This window comes from Dipodomys spectabilis, unplaced genomic scaffold (genome assembly GCF_019054845.1).
Source record: "Dipodomys spectabilis isolate Male_0828 unplaced genomic scaffold, ASM1905484v1 ptg000108l, whole genome shotgun sequence".
Classification (NCBI taxonomy): domain Eukaryota; kingdom Metazoa; phylum Chordata; class Mammalia; order Rodentia; family Heteromyidae; genus Dipodomys; species Dipodomys spectabilis.
Window position 1 is genome coordinate 2,948,366 of NW_024870785.1, and position 17,947 is coordinate 2,966,312.

The 17,947-nt window shown below is 41.6% G+C and overlaps 1 protein-coding gene across 1 annotated transcript in view; it reads left to right on the plus strand.

The window, feature by feature from the left end:
- Positions 1–603: 603 nt before the first annotated feature.
- Tmco5a (transmembrane and coiled-coil domains 5A) overlaps positions 604–17,947 on the plus strand; it is a 43,779-nt gene continuing 26,435 nt past the window's right edge. Inside the window, exons 1-3 of the mRNA XM_042687579.1 lie at positions 604–712; positions 1,647–1,819; positions 5,056–5,106. Coding sequence (XP_042543513.1) covers positions 604–712; positions 1,647–1,819; positions 5,056–5,106 — 333 coding nt within the window. The remainder of the gene's footprint in view (positions 713–1,646; positions 1,820–5,055; positions 5,107–17,947) is intronic.

Consider the following 17,947-nt stretch of genomic DNA (forward strand, 5'->3'; position numbering starts at 1 on the left):
TGCAGGATAAGTAATCCAGATAAAACACTGTCATTAAAAGCATGCTACTAGAGAGCTCTGTCCAGCCAGGTGGGACGTCCGCATGACTGGAACCTCTTCAGATCCAGCACACCTGCCCTGTGGGTGGACAGGAAGAGCCTCTCTTGTTTTCTTGTTTGGCTACACAGTCAGCCACAAAGAGCCAAGACAACCTTAATTTACCCATTAAGAATGGAGGTCCATATTTAAGAGTCATCAGCAATAAAGGGAAATACACTGGATCATTTCAAGTGCATGCTAATCATTTAATGTAATAAATGGAGCAACTCTAATTATCTCCCGAGGAAATGATTTCACACTAAAACAATGGGAATGGAGAGGTTACTTCAGGAGCATAATACCCAGCTGAAAACTACTCATGTAAATCTGTGAAGCAGAGGTGGGGACAACCCCCCCCCCATTTGTCCCCAATGCTTTGCTGCCTTGCTGCCGAGGAAGGGGGTGGAAGGTGCAGGCTCCTCTGCACGTGCTGCCGGCTTGTTTGCTAACCCCAGGCGAGGCTCCCGCCAGGCTGAAGATCTGCGTCTATCACTGCAGCTTTAGAAGCCGCTTCCTAATAGGAGGATGGTCTGCCTGGAGGGCAGCGAAGCCGAAGGCAGTCGGCTGGCCGTGCCCCTCCCGGGCCGGCCACCCCACACCCGCTGGCCACCTGCACGGCCGCCAAGAGAAGAATGCCAGTGACACACCTAAAACTAGGCTTATGAATGTTTTAGTCTTTTGTGACCAACATTTTTTTAAATCAAGTTGGGGGGGGTTGCATATTTTTTAAGTTATTCCTGTTTAAGTGTGTGTTCTGACCTTTTGGGCAACAAAAGATAAGTTTTAGAAAACGTAATGGGGGATTTACAAGAGAATAAAATGTTTATAGATTTAGTCAGCTCTCTGTAAAAGGTTTCATCATAAGCGTAAGCTTAAAGTGGTTTGATAAATTCCTTGTTTCCACTGCCTCATTGTTCTGTTTGTTTTGATGGAGCTCATAAAATGAATGCTATCCTTTCTATTAAAAAAAAACCACATATTCACATATTCACATAAGGTAACTACAGGAATGGGTGTACAAATCCTTCTATACTAGGTGGTAACCTAAGTTTGGCTTCCTTCAAATCCCCTCTTTATGTAGCTCCAAAATTAAATAACAACAATACCAACAAAAGAAAAAGGAAACACAATATAGACCTGATTTTTGAATGTCCTTCCTCAAATTTCCTATTGCTTCGCTTTGGGGAATAAAAAGCAGAATAGAGGACTCTCCTCCTTCAGAGATGAGGAACGATCTGGGAAATTGTATCTGTGTAAAGGACCTCAGCCATCTCTAATACATATTTATCACTGTGACTACAGTAAATGTAAATAAATAAATCCAAACCTCTGCCTCTGCTTTGGTCATACTAAAAGGTATGCTGAATAAAGAATACAAACACTGTAGATTCGGTAGATTAGGATTAATTTAAAAAAAAAATCAGAGATCCTAAAACAACTACACAAAATAGAAAACAACCCAATACAACACTGATTAATTCATAATTTCAAGGGAACAGATTTGCATTTATTCAAAAGCAGCATGTACATTCACAATAGGGAATGCTTTGGCTTTCTTTTTACCTTAGTTTCGCTGCTTTCTGTGTACGTGAAGACAATCGGCATCAGATATGAAGCTAACTGGAATCAACTTCGCCTATCTTTACAGGAAGATACTGGAATGTGTACCATTCAGGCTCGGCTTACCATAATATTCTCTATGGGACAGCTGACCACAGGATTCTCATTCACAAACATCCAGGTTAAACAGTTAAATGCTAGCAAATCCTGCATAGCCCTGTGGGAAATTTCACTTTAATCCCGAACTTATAAGAGGACAATCAAAGCCCAAAGCCTAGGTAACAAATGTGATCCTCTGTAGCAATCTTCGCCCTCATGGGAAGGAGAGAGGTGCTCTCCATACAAGCCCGAGATGGATAAATACCTAAATGATGAGATGGATGGGGAATGCAGAAGAGGCGTGTGGCCTCAGCCATTCGCTTCCAATTCCATATTACACGGCAAGAGGCAATTCTTGTGCAGCTCAGGAGCAGCCAGTCCTGATTACTAGAAGTTGAAGTGTGGCTTAAGGGATGATTAATGACAGTGTCGGGAGAAAAACAAAGCACAATGAGAGTTATCTCTAATCCACCTGCTTGCAGACGCTATAGTAGGGGAATGAAAATGGCCCCGGTGAGCCCTGATGATAAAAAAATCAAACTAGAAAGGTGCAAAGCTGTAGATATGTATTAATCTGATATCTAAAAACTAGGTCTTAGCTTGAATAAAGCATTAGGCATGAATGGAGCCCCATAGGTGATGGATACCAGGCCATAGTGGACTTCACATTGTCTGTGTTTTTTAAATCAAACAGAACTGTTCCCTTCAGTATTGCCTTTGACATTAATAGGTTGGTATTTGAAAAGTCACAGTTCACTAGATGAGCAGGCTTGTGAGTGCAAGCTCATTAAACAAACCCCCTTTCCTTGTTGTCCTTAAAAAGAATGCACGGCACCATAGCGCCACCTTGTGGTCTTGCTGCACATGTGCATACCACCCTAGAGAGGGCTAAAATTCAATCACATTTTCCAAACATATAAATCCTGGTAGAACATAATTATGAGATCGATGGTGTACTTCATAAGCAAGCACATTTATGAGCCGCTTTTCCCTAAGACAACACATTGCCAATAAGATCACTGGAGTTCCATAATGTATTCTTGGATACAATAGCAGGTCTTGGCCTGGCCATGCCAATGTAGTTGCTCTAGTTTTAGGACCCCGGTGAAACAAGCTTAGAAGATATGGAACACTCATCTACCTGAAAAGAGGGCAAAAGGCTTTCACTCACTTGTTCCTTGAGAGTAATCACTAACGTCTCAATTTTAACACAGCTAAGTGGGCACAACACTTTGGCACTTTGGGTGATTCTTCTGATTGTGGTAGAGAAATGAACAGACACACGTGGACTCTCTTCTGAAACAAAAGAATATGTTTTGGTCATGTCTCCCAATCCACAATAAAGAACAGTAGGGATCTTTATAAGATAAATTTTCACCGTAAGCCACTCTGTCAACTAGCCCTATAGTGGCCTTAATGTGCACTTGATTCTCTGCACAAGACAGCACCGGGAAAATTCCACTTGCGATGCAGTCACTCCCGTGAGAGGCCACCCTGCCCCACAGGGCTCTGCTCACGGATTTCTTGCTGGGTTTGGGGAAGCACCTCTGTCCTGCTCCCCAGTGCTAACTGTCCTCTGCATACTTGCTTCTTTAATCTAACTAGCAACAAGTTCAATGATAATTCATATTTCATACAAGATTTTTAATACTGAAAGTCTAATGAAGATTTAGCGTCCCATTTTTTTCAACAAGGCTGACATTACTGTCGAAAGAAAGCAAATACATTATTTTAATTAATATCACTTCATAAGGACTCCCGATTTATACATTAAACAAAGAGAGAAAGTGTCTTGTCACACTCGACAAATGATTCGGTATTCACCCATCATTTACTCGGGCCCATTCCCCGCCTTCTTCCACAGTGTGCGCATGATGGAAGCTGCCCGGCAGAGTGTGGCGTCTCGGCCCCAGCACTGGGCTCTGACCACCTCTCACCTGACTTCCTCATGACGGGCTCATGTCTGTTCTGGCCAACTGTGCTTCTCTCCACCTGACATCTTCTCCTGGCAAATAAGCAGCTTCTATTGTCTTAAGCTTAATGCTTCTGTGTATGGCACAGCCTTCCAATAATCACAGCGAGCCTGACAAGAAGTGTGCTAGAAAGGCATAATGTTAGGCCAAAGGAGGTAATTAATAATAGCAGGTTAATGCAGCTGGGAACAGGAACTGCCTTACAAACCAAACATCCTCCATTATGCAGCCAAGTGCAGACTTGGCAAGATGGGGACCGGCCGTGAAGGGAGAGGCCACCGCCTTCCCACGCGTGCTGGTACACAAGGCAGTTAGGAAAATTCCAGAAATATCAGGACCATCAATAAATACTTTCATTAGCTAAGTTCCTCCAGTGGCGGTACAGTGTCTTGTCCTTGTGTAAAATCTCTTCCCCAAAGTAACCTTGTCACCCGGCCCGCTCCGGCCTCCTCACTGCCACCTCTGATGCATGCCATGCCAAGGGCGCAGCACCTGCGCTTCGCATAAAAAATGCTGGCTTTTTGTGTTTTGTGTTTTGAGATTTTTATCTGAGCTCTGCTGCTACTTCCCTTCCCCAGAAGCACTCAGAGTTAAAGACAAGCCCCATATCCTGTGGGTGGGCCGGTAGGAGGGGCGGAGCCACAGGACTTAATGTAGGAATAGTTTTAAGCCAGAGAAAGGATTTCATTTCTTGTTAATTGTTGGGCTGTGGTAAAGCCAGTAATTATTTTGTCCCCCAGTACTTCGAAAAGAGGAGGGCGGGGGAGAGGGGGATGAAGGGAAAGGGAGAAAAAAAGCCTATCCTTTAAGTTTCATGCCTGAATCACTCCAACCAATGATGCTGGACGCTGTTTGCGGGAGAACACATTCCAAAGCCTCGAGTTAGAGTATCAATCCCAAACCCACTTTTAAGTAAAAAATAAATCATTTGCCAAGAGGAAGACAACTGGATCTGTGAGTGAGAACCTGAGCTGAGATGCCAGGCAAATTCCTCTCCCCTAAGCCAGGCCCTTCGTTCAATCATTTAAGAGTATAGGTAGGCATGTCTTCCTGGACAGCACAAAAGCACCATCCTCTCCCCCCACGTTCCCGAGGGCCAGGAGTGGGCACCTGGGTGCTGTGCAGGGCACTAGGGCTTGGGGAGATGCCTCAGGAGAGCCCCAGCACCAGTGAGAGTCGCATCTGTGCTCCATGTAAGAAAGAAATTTATTTTCCCTGGCACGATTATTTATCCGGCATTACACAGCAGCAGCCCAAGGAGTTGCTTCGTAGTTTCTCTGGAGCTGCTCTTGTTTGCAGCAACTCTGTAAATAACTTGTGTCACCATTCTCTGTCCCATTTCCAGATGCGAGATAAGACGTTATTTCTGCTTCAGTGCAAAATCTTAACAGCTGATGTAAGGAGGTGTTCAGATTCCTATCTAAATTACATGCCAGACATTCTGCATTAGCATTGTTAGGCGGGTTATTTATCTACAGCCTGAATATATTTCCAGGATATCAAATGATGACTTATAAGTTATCTCCTGTGATGTGATATGCAAGCCTAGAGCAATGTAAGAAAAATTTTAAAACCATCTCCACAGAAGGCCTTATTTAGCTTAGAAAAACTGATTTGACATTGTTCTATTTGCCCTAATTAGCACAAATCCTAGCCATATTTGTTTATAACACTATGTTAGTGACTAAATAAAACAGTTATAAAGCTGCCTACAAGACCACTGGGTATGCAAGGAAAACTACACAGTCATTACTACTCAGCAGAGGGCAAACACATTGTATTTTATTGCTAATTTGGACTGGATCCCTGTAATTTGGTGCTTAAGGACTGCGCCTGGGTTATGAGCATACAGTTGTTGAATAAATGTACCATGGCACATTTTTGAGCATCTGTAAATGTTTTAATTGAATAATAGTCTCCTTTCTCTATAGCCTAACAAAATGCATGTGTATCTGGAGATAAGAAGAAGGTATACTATTTGGAAAAGCATTTGCTTGTACCATCTAAAACTCCCTTAAGCTACTAGACTCTGGAAAGGAAGCATGGCACTAAAAGTTAAAAATTACACACAGGTGGAAAATGGGTTCTCTTCCATGTGACTTCAGCTCCTCTTTGTTAGGAATGAGGCAATGCATCTCTCCCTCATCCAGAGGTTTTAGTCTGGGCCATCATGTTGTGTTATTCCATTAGTGTGTGTTTTAAGACTGAGAGGAGATATTTCTGTGTTATAAATTATTTATCAACACAAGAACAATAGGAGGCTGTCAGGACTATAGCTACTTTAAGAAAATAAAAAAAAAAAGAAATGATGAATTTGTGACGAATCTAATATGATAAAGAAGACAGAAAGGCAACTGCTAATTACTAACATCCATCTGTGGATAGAGACCCGCATAGAGAGAATGACAAGGACACATTCACATCTGTCTGTCACCAAGAGAAATCTCACCAAATTCTCCCCGTCTCGCCTAGACAGTCTTAGAGACAGGTGGAGATACTTTACACAGCAGCAGACCATGGAAGAGATACACACAGAACTTTAGAACTGGACGCTGAAAATCCATCTCACTTCCTCTTGGACTCTTCTCAAACAGAAAATAATTTAAAAATCGTTTTGAAAAGGCACGGACCTGACCCTTCTAAGGAGAGGGGCAAGTGGCTTCAAGCCACACCCCACCCGCACCAAGCACAGCAGAGAGGAGGACAGCGCCAACCAAGGAATGTCCCGGAGGGGAAACGAAGAATGCCTCTGACGTGAGAGGGTGCTCTGGGTGTGGCTGGACACTGAGCCTACCTCTTGTCTTCTGGACTTGGCTTTCCTCAGCAGGAGGGAACGGAAGGTGGGATGCTTTGAAAACACACCAGCCTGAGCTGCAATACCTTCCTTTCCTGAAAGGAGTAGGGGAAAGGGTAAACAGACATAAAAAATTATAGATATACACATATATATGTATATACACATCAAAAGAAAGCAGTACTCGCGCCTAGATGCAGCTCGCTGAAGATCAGGAGGAAAGTCCTTCTTTCTCCAACATGAGTTTAAGTCTATGAGTCTCTGAAAGGGGTCACAACCCCAACTTTGCCCTTGTCATCTTATTTTCGGTAGCAAGGTCATCTATACTTGGGAGGTTTCAAATCACCTTGGAAAAATGTAGGGCACTATTTTTATCTGTCACCCTCCACAACACAAGCCCTGGGCTGCTTCCCGCCTCTGCTATTCATAGATGGAGCAGGTTTTTAGCCTAGATTTCTGATGCATTGTCCATCATGTGATTTCTCCCAGTTGGTCTGAATTAGCTGGACAGGGAATAGGAAGAGCGCTTTCCTCAATTCTCTGAATTTATCACATATTTTTAAACCAGACAAAAAGAACTGTGTGGTCCTTTTCAAAATATGAGAGATGTCACTTTGTTGATAATTTTATGCCCTGTAGACAGTCTACATAGTAAGGTTTTTGTTCCAAGCTCATATCACCAGTCATCCAAGATAAGATTTTTTTTTCTTTCAACATTACATTCTCTCATCAAACTTTTCTCAATTAATAAAGGTGTCTTACAATTTTTACAAACCCATTTAAGAAGTTTGGGAAAGATGGATATTTAAAACATTGGGAATGATTATCCATTACTATGACTCAAAAAAACGTTTCTTTTGCCGGTATCAGTGGCTCACACCTGTAATCCTAGCTACTCAGGAGGTTGAAATCTGAGGGTCTCGTTTCAAAGCCAGCCCAGGCAGGAAAGTCTGAGACTCTTATCTCCAATTAACCATCAAAAAGCTAGAAATAGAGCTGTGGCTCAAGTGGTAGAGCACTAGCTTTGAGCACAAAAGCTCAGGGACAATGCCTAGGCCCTGTCTGAGTTCAAGCCCTAGGACTGCACCATAAAAAAAAAAGTTTATTTTTAGTATTCAGTGCAGAGTGCTGATTGATCATAAAAAAGAAGAATAAAATAAAACTTCATTCTGTATGGACACTACCCCAAAAGTAGGACAGACAGAGACAGACACCAACAGATAAATATTTGATACCTGCAAAGCTGGTTTTTACCAAATTGTTTCCCAACATTTTGTAATAATCTATGAAATCGTTTCATCAGAGTTTTCCCTTCTGGTCAGGAATCATTACTGACCTTAGTTTTTCCCAGAGAAGTTAAATGTTCTCTATAGAGGTCCATGCATGGAAAGCTAGCTGTGGATTTAATGGGGTCACGTAGGTAAACTGTGATAGATGAGTCTGTTTTTAATAGCAACTTTGTTGGAAAGGTACAGAGAGGTCAACCTGTAAATCACTCTAAAGTAAACTTTCAGTCTGTCCATTTCTCTTCCACCCCCCCCCCCAAATACTTTTCATTTATTATCTGGAATGTGTAGGATGTGCAGAAATTCCAGAAGCTTTTCCAACATGATTTACTAGATGTTGGGGTGAGCCTGGGGAGCACAGTGAGCAGAGGCTTAGCAAGTGCTGCTGTGGGGGGCGGGGGGGGGGGGAGGGGGGGGCGGGGGTAGAGGGGAGGGGGAAGGGGGGGATGGGGCTCTCATGCTGGGATAACCACCAGACAACAAACAGCCCCTGCCTTCCCAAGGGATGCAGCCCAAGCCTGCAAAGGGTGCGCATGGGAGAGGCCTGAGCAAGAACAGACATGCGCGTGGACTCTTGGAGACTGCGGAAGGAGGAAAGCGTACTCTGCGGGGGCAGCGCTCAGAAAGATGGCGATTTCCCCCAGCCTCCCTCTGTCTAGGAAGGAAACACGGCAGTGGCAGGTCTGCGGCGTGTTCACTTACGCGTAGAATTCGGAGCTGGTGTTTTGGTACTCAGGCTTGCCTGGCCTTAGAGAGGAATGGGGAATCCTAAGGAAGCTAGGGGAAGACACTGACCACTGAGATGCTGGTGGCCAGAGCACAGCATACCGCTTCCTTTTCTGAACCTCCACCTCCCCATTTGAATAAAAGGCTTCCTGGAAGGCCAATAATTCCATTCTAACAAGGATGGCAGACTGAATGGAAAAGTTAGTATTATCTACCTCTACTACGAAGTCTTTAACTTCTGTCAAACATCCCTGTGAATACTCTACTCCCCATGAGCATCATGCAGCCCTCTTTTGGCACAAGGGAACTGCATGGAGTTTTGCTGATTTTTAAGCAGTCAAAAAACACAACACAGGATAATATGGATAGCATCAAAAGTACGTCAAATGTGACTGATTTTGGTGCAGATGTATGTACGTATTACTACAAGGTTTGTCTCACAATATATCATGGTCACCAGTTAGCAAAGGCCATTGTTAGCAATGGAAAAAAAAAACCCAGAAATTATGTCCTCTGACTCACTACAACATAATGCATACACAGCGCTCAGATGCTGCCCCAAGTCCTCACGCTGTCCCACTTCATGCTGTCCCCACAGGATGCCACACCCTTCTAAGCATAGCCCCAGCGCAGGCCATGAACTGACACACTGAGTAGTGGCTGCTCGTTCACTATCAAAATCACCCCACTGAAGAAATCAGGGGGCCACTGTGTGTCTCGCCTTGAAAATCCATGTAAGATTCCAGAATCCTGGTCTCTTCTCTTACAGATCTGAGGTATTCTCTGTGATCATCTCCCTCGTAAAAATGTTTTGTAAATTTCTCAAGCAATGTATGCATGCTATCATTATCATAAGTACCCCTGGAAAATGCTGGTCAACAAAATGTCAAATAACAAAATGTTTCATCTCTTGAGAATTGCATAACTTTAGCATCTTCATTTATTCAACAGATATTCACTGGGGTTCAAATCTGAGACACAAGTTATGCTTGGCATTGATTAAAGAGAGGAGGAAAAAGGAAAATAAAACAAAAAAAAAATACTCCGTGTCCTTCCATAGCCTTACACTGATGCCTCAAAAATAAAAAAAAATAATCCTGTTGCAAAACTCAGACAGAATGAGAGCAATTCTACTTTTATCTATCGAATCAGATGACAATGTACAGAAAGATGAGGTTCTCAGGCCTCAGCTACTCAGCCCACTTCCACACAGAGGCTGGAGTTTACCCCTCCTTGTACACATCCAGGCTCTGGCTAGTTTATTACTTTGTTTTTAAAGGATTAATGGAAATTCTTATGGAGTCCTTGATCTAACCCCAAGAGATTCCTAGCTTATCCTGGCCTCTAGGCAGGATTGCCCTTAAAGGCAAAACAAAAATAAGGCTAATCCTTCCAGCAGTGCCAAGCTGGTCAGTGATGTTTATACAAGTTCTACAACCAAATCTTCAGGATGTGATTTTCACATTTAATGGACACATCCTCAGGACTTCATGAACTGTTTCAGTCTTGCAGAGTTCAACACAACCCAGCAGGCTCAGCTGAGAAACAGGGCAGACGGAGGGAAGCCCCCACCACCAACTGCCCAAACAAGTCACCACAGAGCAGAATTTGGTGTTTTGAGAGTGAACATTAATAATAATCTCCTTTTTTTTGTTGTTTTAATCTTTGGCTATACAAGCTGTAGCTCCTCTTGCCATTAAAATACTACTCCTTTACAAATACACAAGAATAAGACTATGACTCCACTATTAGGAAAACTTAATTAAATATACATCTTTAACTGGAAAAGACCAAAGTCAAAACACCTCTTCCAAGGTCCAATCCATATTTAATCAGAGCGCTTCTTATAAGGGAGCAGGGAAACATCTCAACAAATCTGCTCTGAAGCAGCTCTAACAGCCACGAGAGAGCTCCAGCGCCCTCTTTTGGCCAGCAGGGAGCTCTGCAGGTCCCTCCTATTGTCACTGGAGCCCTCTAGAAAAAGAATGTGTTTACAACAAAGCCCTTTGCTTATGCGCAAACCTCAATGATAACTAGACAAATGGAAGTTGCCTCTAAGCAAAGCACTTTGGCTCTCAGAAATCCTCATTAAATGAGTTTCATTATATATCTCTCCACCCCGGTTGGGAAGCAGGATTCATTCTTAACCCTGTGGAGTTGAACACTAGATTTTAATATCAATTCATCAGGGAGCTCAGGACTCTCGTTCCGCAACAGGGTGCAGCAAATAGTTACTGTCCTCTTCTCTCTCCATTTAGCATTATTTCAACCCGCCCTCTACTATGGCTAGCTACCTACAAGAGAGCCTGTCAATTTTTTGAGGAGCTGAGCGATACTGTCTGGCTCTTGTGTCCCTAGAATGAATGTCAAGGCTCTGCATGCAAGGGGAGCCTGCAGTGACTAAAAGGACCACAGGATTCATGAGAACCCATTTAGAAAAGATCTTTGATTAAGTGATTGCCAGAATTAATTTTCTCTTTTCAATCTATTTTGTTCTATTCCCCTGGTGAAATTTCAGTAGCTTTCTAAAATCCAATAGGGTGGTATATGGTTTACAAGCTCCTTATTAGATCTCTGCCTTTTAAAAGTCTACAGAATATGTAATATAAAGTTACATACAACTCTCTTCCCTCTGCTGTGGCAAAGCAGCTACCCAACTGGCTCTTCTCAGGCAACAAATTCAAAAGCTACCAAGACCACATCAAACCTTACAGTGTCATAGAAAGTGCTACCTCTGAGAAACATCTTTGAGTGACTATACTATTTCCAGAGCAGCATCATACTCAAGTTAACATTTTCTGAAACAGCTTGATACCAGCTTTGTCATTCTGATTACTACTACTGTTTGGTATAGTGAGTGGGTATTCCAAAATCTTCTTGTCAAATTACAGTGGACAAAATCTCAAATCGACACATACCTCTAATATTTTATCATATCTTTACTGAAGGAGAGTTTCTGCAATTCTGAAGAACATACCGGAATATGCAGCCTTAAATCATCCAGCACAATACCAGCACCTAATAGTAGCCTAGACGACCAAATTAAGTTTTATGGGCAGTTATCCCAAAAGAGGACTGAAGATTTACTGGGAATAGTTGGATCAGATAGGGCCATTCTTTGCCATGAATTGGCATTTACTGAACACCTGTCAAATCCTGGACACCTTAGCAGCTTCTTCTGAAGAAAGACTGGCAAGGCATGGGTGGCGCCCAGGACTGTGGGTGCTCAGCCCCGGCCTCCCCGCACACCACTGCCTGGCTGGCACTTATAGAAAGCACCTGAAACAGGCGTCACATGAGAGACAGCTCAGTGCAAGTGAGCAGAACTGTAACTCTTTCAGCAAGATAACAGCACATGGCACCATCAATATCTGAAAAGCGGGAATATCTGGATGGAATGAGGTGTGTAGATGGTACAAACCACTCTGTGTCTCCTGCCTACCCAAGAAGTCTTTATAAATCAGGAAATCTAATGAGTCAGAAATGAAGGGTCAGCAGAGCAAGATAAGGTAGTTCATGAAGAGAACAATACCTTTGCCAGAGATAAAACATTTGTTTGAAATCTTAGAGCTTCTAAAATGTTGGCTCTTTATATTTCAAGAACTTATTAGTAAATTCCAATGTTACACATTACACACTAATATAATTTAATGAGACAATATCATTAGAGACTGTAAATTGTATATATATATAATTTTTTTTTGTCAGTTGTAGGGCGTGAACTCTGGGTCTGGGCGCTGTCCCTCAGCTCTTCAGTCCTTTACCACTTGAGCCACAGTGCCACTTCCGGTTTTCTGAGTGGTTTATTGGAGATAGGAGTTTCACAACCTTTCCTGCCCAGGCTGGCTTTGAACCGCCATCCTCAGATCTCAGCCTCCTTAGTAGCTAGAATTACAGGCATGAGCCACCAGTGCCCGGCTTATAAATTTACTTTTTAAAACACCAACAGATACAAGAATGGGAAGTGTAATTCATATTATGCTTCATCCAGCATTCATAACCTTTTCTGTGCCATGGACTCCTTGAACAGTCTAAAGAAACACCAGTCACTTCAAAATTGATATTTTTAAATTCACGTAACACCACACAGAGAATTATAAAAGAACCAATTATATTTCAATGGATTAGAACAGTGTTAAAATAAAACAGTAAGATACATGCTCCTTAAAGTTCTTAAATACCAATTTCTAGTGGTGAGTCTTAAAAATAATTTGGAAGTTGCAATGAGCATAAGTGACATTTTGAGAGATCAACAACTCTACTAAAAAATTTGTAATTTCTGTTGTTAATGAATTCACAGGTGTTGTTGCCTTACTATTAATTGGAAGAAATGTTAAGATTTCAGTAAGAGATTAATGAAAAGATATAAATTATTTTGATCCGTGCTCATAAACTCGTTTCTCAAAATTTTCTTGATCTAGTTTTATAGTCCAGACATGCAGGTCCTCCATAGTCTGAGCAGTAGTAATGTGTATTTCTTATTTTGCAATGAAATGTGTCTACATTTCCCTCCTGGGTTACTGATGCAACTTACATAAATCTTTCCAGTGCTGCTCTTTGCAGAAGAAGCATTGCTTAGTACATTTTAAGATTATTCACAGAATTGTCAGGGGCAATTAGTGAAGCGTTGAATTGTTTTTAGACCTCATGACATAGGGACAAATACAGACACGTAAGTGATAAAGGGATTTTAAAAGGGGATTAAGTACATCTGGGTATTTCTGTGGAATAGGAAAGTCCATGCTGATTATGAGGAATGCAGCGAGGTCAATTATTCCTTCCCAGTGCTGCTCTGGCCGGGGAGTGGGGGTTTGGCACTGCACAGAAGGACTATTCTGTCCTCTTTGCCTCACCTGCAGCTCTGCTAGATGAAGACAGAGGGTGGAAACACGTGTCAGACTAGAAAGAAAGCACTGTTCAAGAGAGCATCTTGAGAAAGGGAGTGAGGTGAAGCAGAATGGGGTTTGTAAAGATAAGGAGTGTAATTAAGAGGGAGAGGAAAATGGAAGTGGTGCTGTGGCTCAAGTGGTAGAGCTCTAGCCTTGAGCAAAGAGCTCAGGGACAGAACCGAGGCCCTGAGTTCCAGCCCCAGAATGGCTTTAAAAAAAAAAAGTGGAAGGAAAAGAGCATGAGAAACTTTGAAACCTTGAACATAATTCTCATTCAAAAAATGAGTTTCATAATCTTTTATACTATTCATTTCAGAAATTGTCTATAAATTTAGTCATACTTATGATCATACAGTATCATCCTTAATTATATAGTATCTAGAAGACAGGAGGTCATATATATTGTGAATATTATTATCAAGTAATATGAAGTAAAACATTATCGTTTATAGGAAATTTTAATAAGTATTTGCCGGTGGAATACGGAAACTACACTTCTATATTGTACCTTTCCCCTGACCAACTTTTCACTAAGTCACTTTCCCTGTATTTTTCCCATCAGTAATTTTTATCTACTATATTGTACAAATTCATACAGTTTTAAACCATATATTTAAAAAAAAAGCCCAGAGTGGTGTGCATGCGTGTGATTCCACCACACAGGAGGATCACAAATGCCAGCCTGGGCTGCATAGCAAGATTATCTCGGACAAAGTGACAACAGAAGCAAAACAAAAGTAATTAGCTAACTATAATGGATATGAATGTACAGCCACTCCCTACCAGTGCTCTGCCTCTTCGCTAACCCTTACCCAGGACCTATTAACATGTACATTGGGTTACCGCCCAAAGCAATGTGTTTATGTGAGTTCAGGACTTTGCAACTGTCTATCTTGTTCTAGTATAGTGTCTATCATACAGTAAGACATGGAGAGCTACGTCAAATGATGAACATGTTACAAAGAAGGATCTATGGATTGGAAAATTGACATTTATATTATATCTAGTTTTTTTTCTAGTCTCAACAAAATTCTTAGCAACACTTACTCTGTAATAAAATCATAAAACTGTCTTTAAAATCCAGGATGTTTTTGGTATAGTCACTCAAGCCAAGAGAACTTTCAGGTAAACTAGACATGCATCACCTAAGTTTGGAGAACACAGAACCTGCAGCTTGACTCTAATCTGAAAAGAGTCCAATTGCGCAAGGCTTGCAGGAGCCTTGCCTATTAAGGCAGGAAGAGAGAGGGCTTTGGTGGAAGTAGCCTGAACTTCGAGAGTTTATGGAACGGAAGAGCCAAATGCTTCCTTTGTGTCAGAACAGGTGCCAAGGAAAGTAGTAGGGTTCATTTGCCATCAAAGGACATCGCAGCACCCGGGGCAAACAGAAAGATAGAAAGACAGAAAGACAGAGGGTGCATCTCCCGTGCCAGGGACAGTTCAAAAACCAATTGTTGGATGGAAGTAAAATAATGGATTAGAACAATGATCTTCAAGCATTTTGGTCTCAAGACCACTTTACCTCTCAGACCCCCAAAAAGCCTTTTTATGTGGAATATATACCTGCCAGTATTTCTATTGGTACAACTTATCCTATAATATACAGTATTCGAGATTCAAAAATGGTAATACATGTTTAATGACTCATGTGGAAATACCAAGTTTTCATACTAAAAGAACTAAATAAATTCATGTGCAGAAAAATGTAAAATTTTATGTCACCATGTATATTTCAAAAACATGATTTTTAACACCATGATGGAATGTCAATTCCACTTACTGATAACTCGAAAGTCATATCTATTCTAACCACACCTAATGAGTACCTCAGCACTGTGTGCATATTGTTGTATAATATTAATTCTTACAACTGAGTATGCATTCTCAGCAAGACACATCTTAAACTCACTTGGCAACCTTAAAATATTTTGATGAACCTATATCATGCACAATCATTTAACTCAAAATGTTTGAGCATGGGTTCTGCTAATTTAGTAAATCAAACAGATATAAATACTATATTGTTGATTCAAGCCAAAATTGAAAGCCTCTAGGTTAAATAGACATAAGCTGCAACAGGCATAGATCAGTAATATCAACTTCTCAAATGCTCTGAAAGTCACCAGCTTGACCACCTTGCTCTTCTCATTCTGAACATGAATATGAGCAGAAATACGTTCATTATATTAATTCCACCCGTGTAGAGATAGCCAGATGATCTTAGTATGGGAAGAAAAGGTTCAGCTCTTGCTACTTGGAAAATACCCAAAAAATCTGTACTGCAAAAAAGGTTGAAATGTCAAATGATATTGCTTCCTACAAAACTGAATTAGAATGTGACCTCAAATGTTAATGTATTCAGATCTTTCCTCTGCCCTTAGAAGGTCAAATATTCACAACAGTCATAAAATCTGCACTGCCCTATCCTCCTAGGATTTCTGAAACTGCAGTAACAAATTATAAAATTAAAGGGAAAAAAGGGAAATCTGTGGAAGGAAGTTATAGTCTATGAAAATGGAAGACTTTAAAAGATGCAGCTAAACAGAGAAACATGCTCTTGACACAATGCCTAGTAGTGGCGCTATGGCTCACAATTTATACTATTCTTCTGTGTCTCTGAGCTGTTTTAATCCTTAGACCATCTATATTACTGACTCATATTTTCTACAAAAGAGCTAAGAGATTACAAGAGGTTAAATGACTCGTCCAATATGAATGACATCACTAAAAACTAAACTTAGGTCTTTTCAGGAAACTTCCAACTCTCCTGGCATGTGGTCATGTTTCTTAAGTAAACTTTCCTATTGATACTTCCTACAATAAAAACTCTGTTCCCAGACCAAATAAGTACAAAATCTGTTTGTAAGTGCTATGGGCACATGTATAAATCAGGAAAATGTAATTCATTCATGGCATTAGTATGTTTCATATGAATACTGGGTTCATACTGGGTTAACGGGTATTTCCTAGGTTTTGCTTCTCATTAACAACTGTTTAAAACCAAAAGTTTCACAGTATAGCCAATTTGGGAAAGAGTCCTCATATGTAAGATCAAGTTTTTGTTGCTGTTGTTTGTTTTTCTGGTGTCAGTCCTACGGTTTGAACTCAGGGCCTACGTGCTATTCCTCAGCTTTTTTGCTCAAGGCTAGGACTCTACCAGTTGAGCCACAACTCCCTCTCCAGCTTTTTTAGTAGTTAATTGGAGATAAGAGGTCCCTGGGCTTCCTACCTAGGCTGACTTTGAACTGTGATCCTCAGATTTCAGCCTTCTGAGTAGCTAGGATTACAGATGTGAACAACTGGTGCCTGGCTATAAGCTCAATTTTTTCAAACCATTTTTCCTGGTAAAGCAAATCAAATGACATGTGGTATCTCTGCAAATCAACCACACAGACATGTCATTGCTGGGAGTGCATTAAAGTAAAGAAAGAGTGTTCTAGCATTTCACCTAAAAGTCACTTGACCAAGAATGGAGTAATCATAACCCACACAAAAGGCAATACTTTGCCTAATACCGATGAAGACCTAGTCAATGCCCCATTTTAAATAACAACTGTGACTCTTTGTAATCAATAAAAAATCTTATTCTTTTTAGTGTGTGATCTTCTGTAGAGGTTAAAGGAGAAACGGTCCTCAAAGTCATGAGGTGGAGAGACACCCTTTCCTTTCCTATGAGTCTCCCAAATAGTGTATTTGCGCAGAATGAAATACCCAAATGAAGACTGGACAGAACAAGAGGCAAGAGGCAACAGAGATGCAGATGCTTTGGCAAGAAGGCTGGCCCTGAATACCAGTTTGTCTCCCAGGACTTTGAATAGCAGGAATGTTTATCTTATTGAAAGCAGAGCCTAATTGAATAAAAGAGTTTTTAAAATAGTGAGCCATTAATTAGGCAGCACAGGGTAAAGCACAAGATTCTGTAATCTACGAGGCTTTAGGGAGCCACAGACAATACTTATCGATTCTGTCAGGGTGCCTATGGAATGAACAAGAGCAACGAATGCTGTGCCTGTCCTGGAGACCTACCTGGAGCATTTGGAAGCGGCTTCCCACGGCACTGCCTCTGCTCAAATCACCCCATAATGGCTCTGGCACTGTGAGCTGTGAACTTGGCGGGCTCTGAGAGATATCAGATGTTTTCCTCCTGCTTGCTGAACCTCTCTCAGACAAATTTTGCATTGTTTTTTGTGTCAGTTTTATCGTGGAACATCGTGTTGCCATCTGGGAAGAAAAACAACATGGTAGAGGAGCAGCTGTTGAATGGTAATGGCCAAGTAAACATTGGCAGGCACCGCCATTAGGTGAGATAAGAGGGATGGGCAGCCGCAGCACCAACCATCACTCACCACTGGAACATCTTTCACTGTCCTCTTCCCTGTTTATCTTCATTCAAATTCATGGCCGTTTTTCACTGGGAGACTGGAGCTCTCCGAGTGTCAGGTGCTGGGCCTTCCTTCTCCGTCCTGGAGGAACAAGACACACCTGCCAACTCAATTTCTCTGCCTGGGAGGACAACAGGCTTTCTGAAGCAAGGGGGAGTTC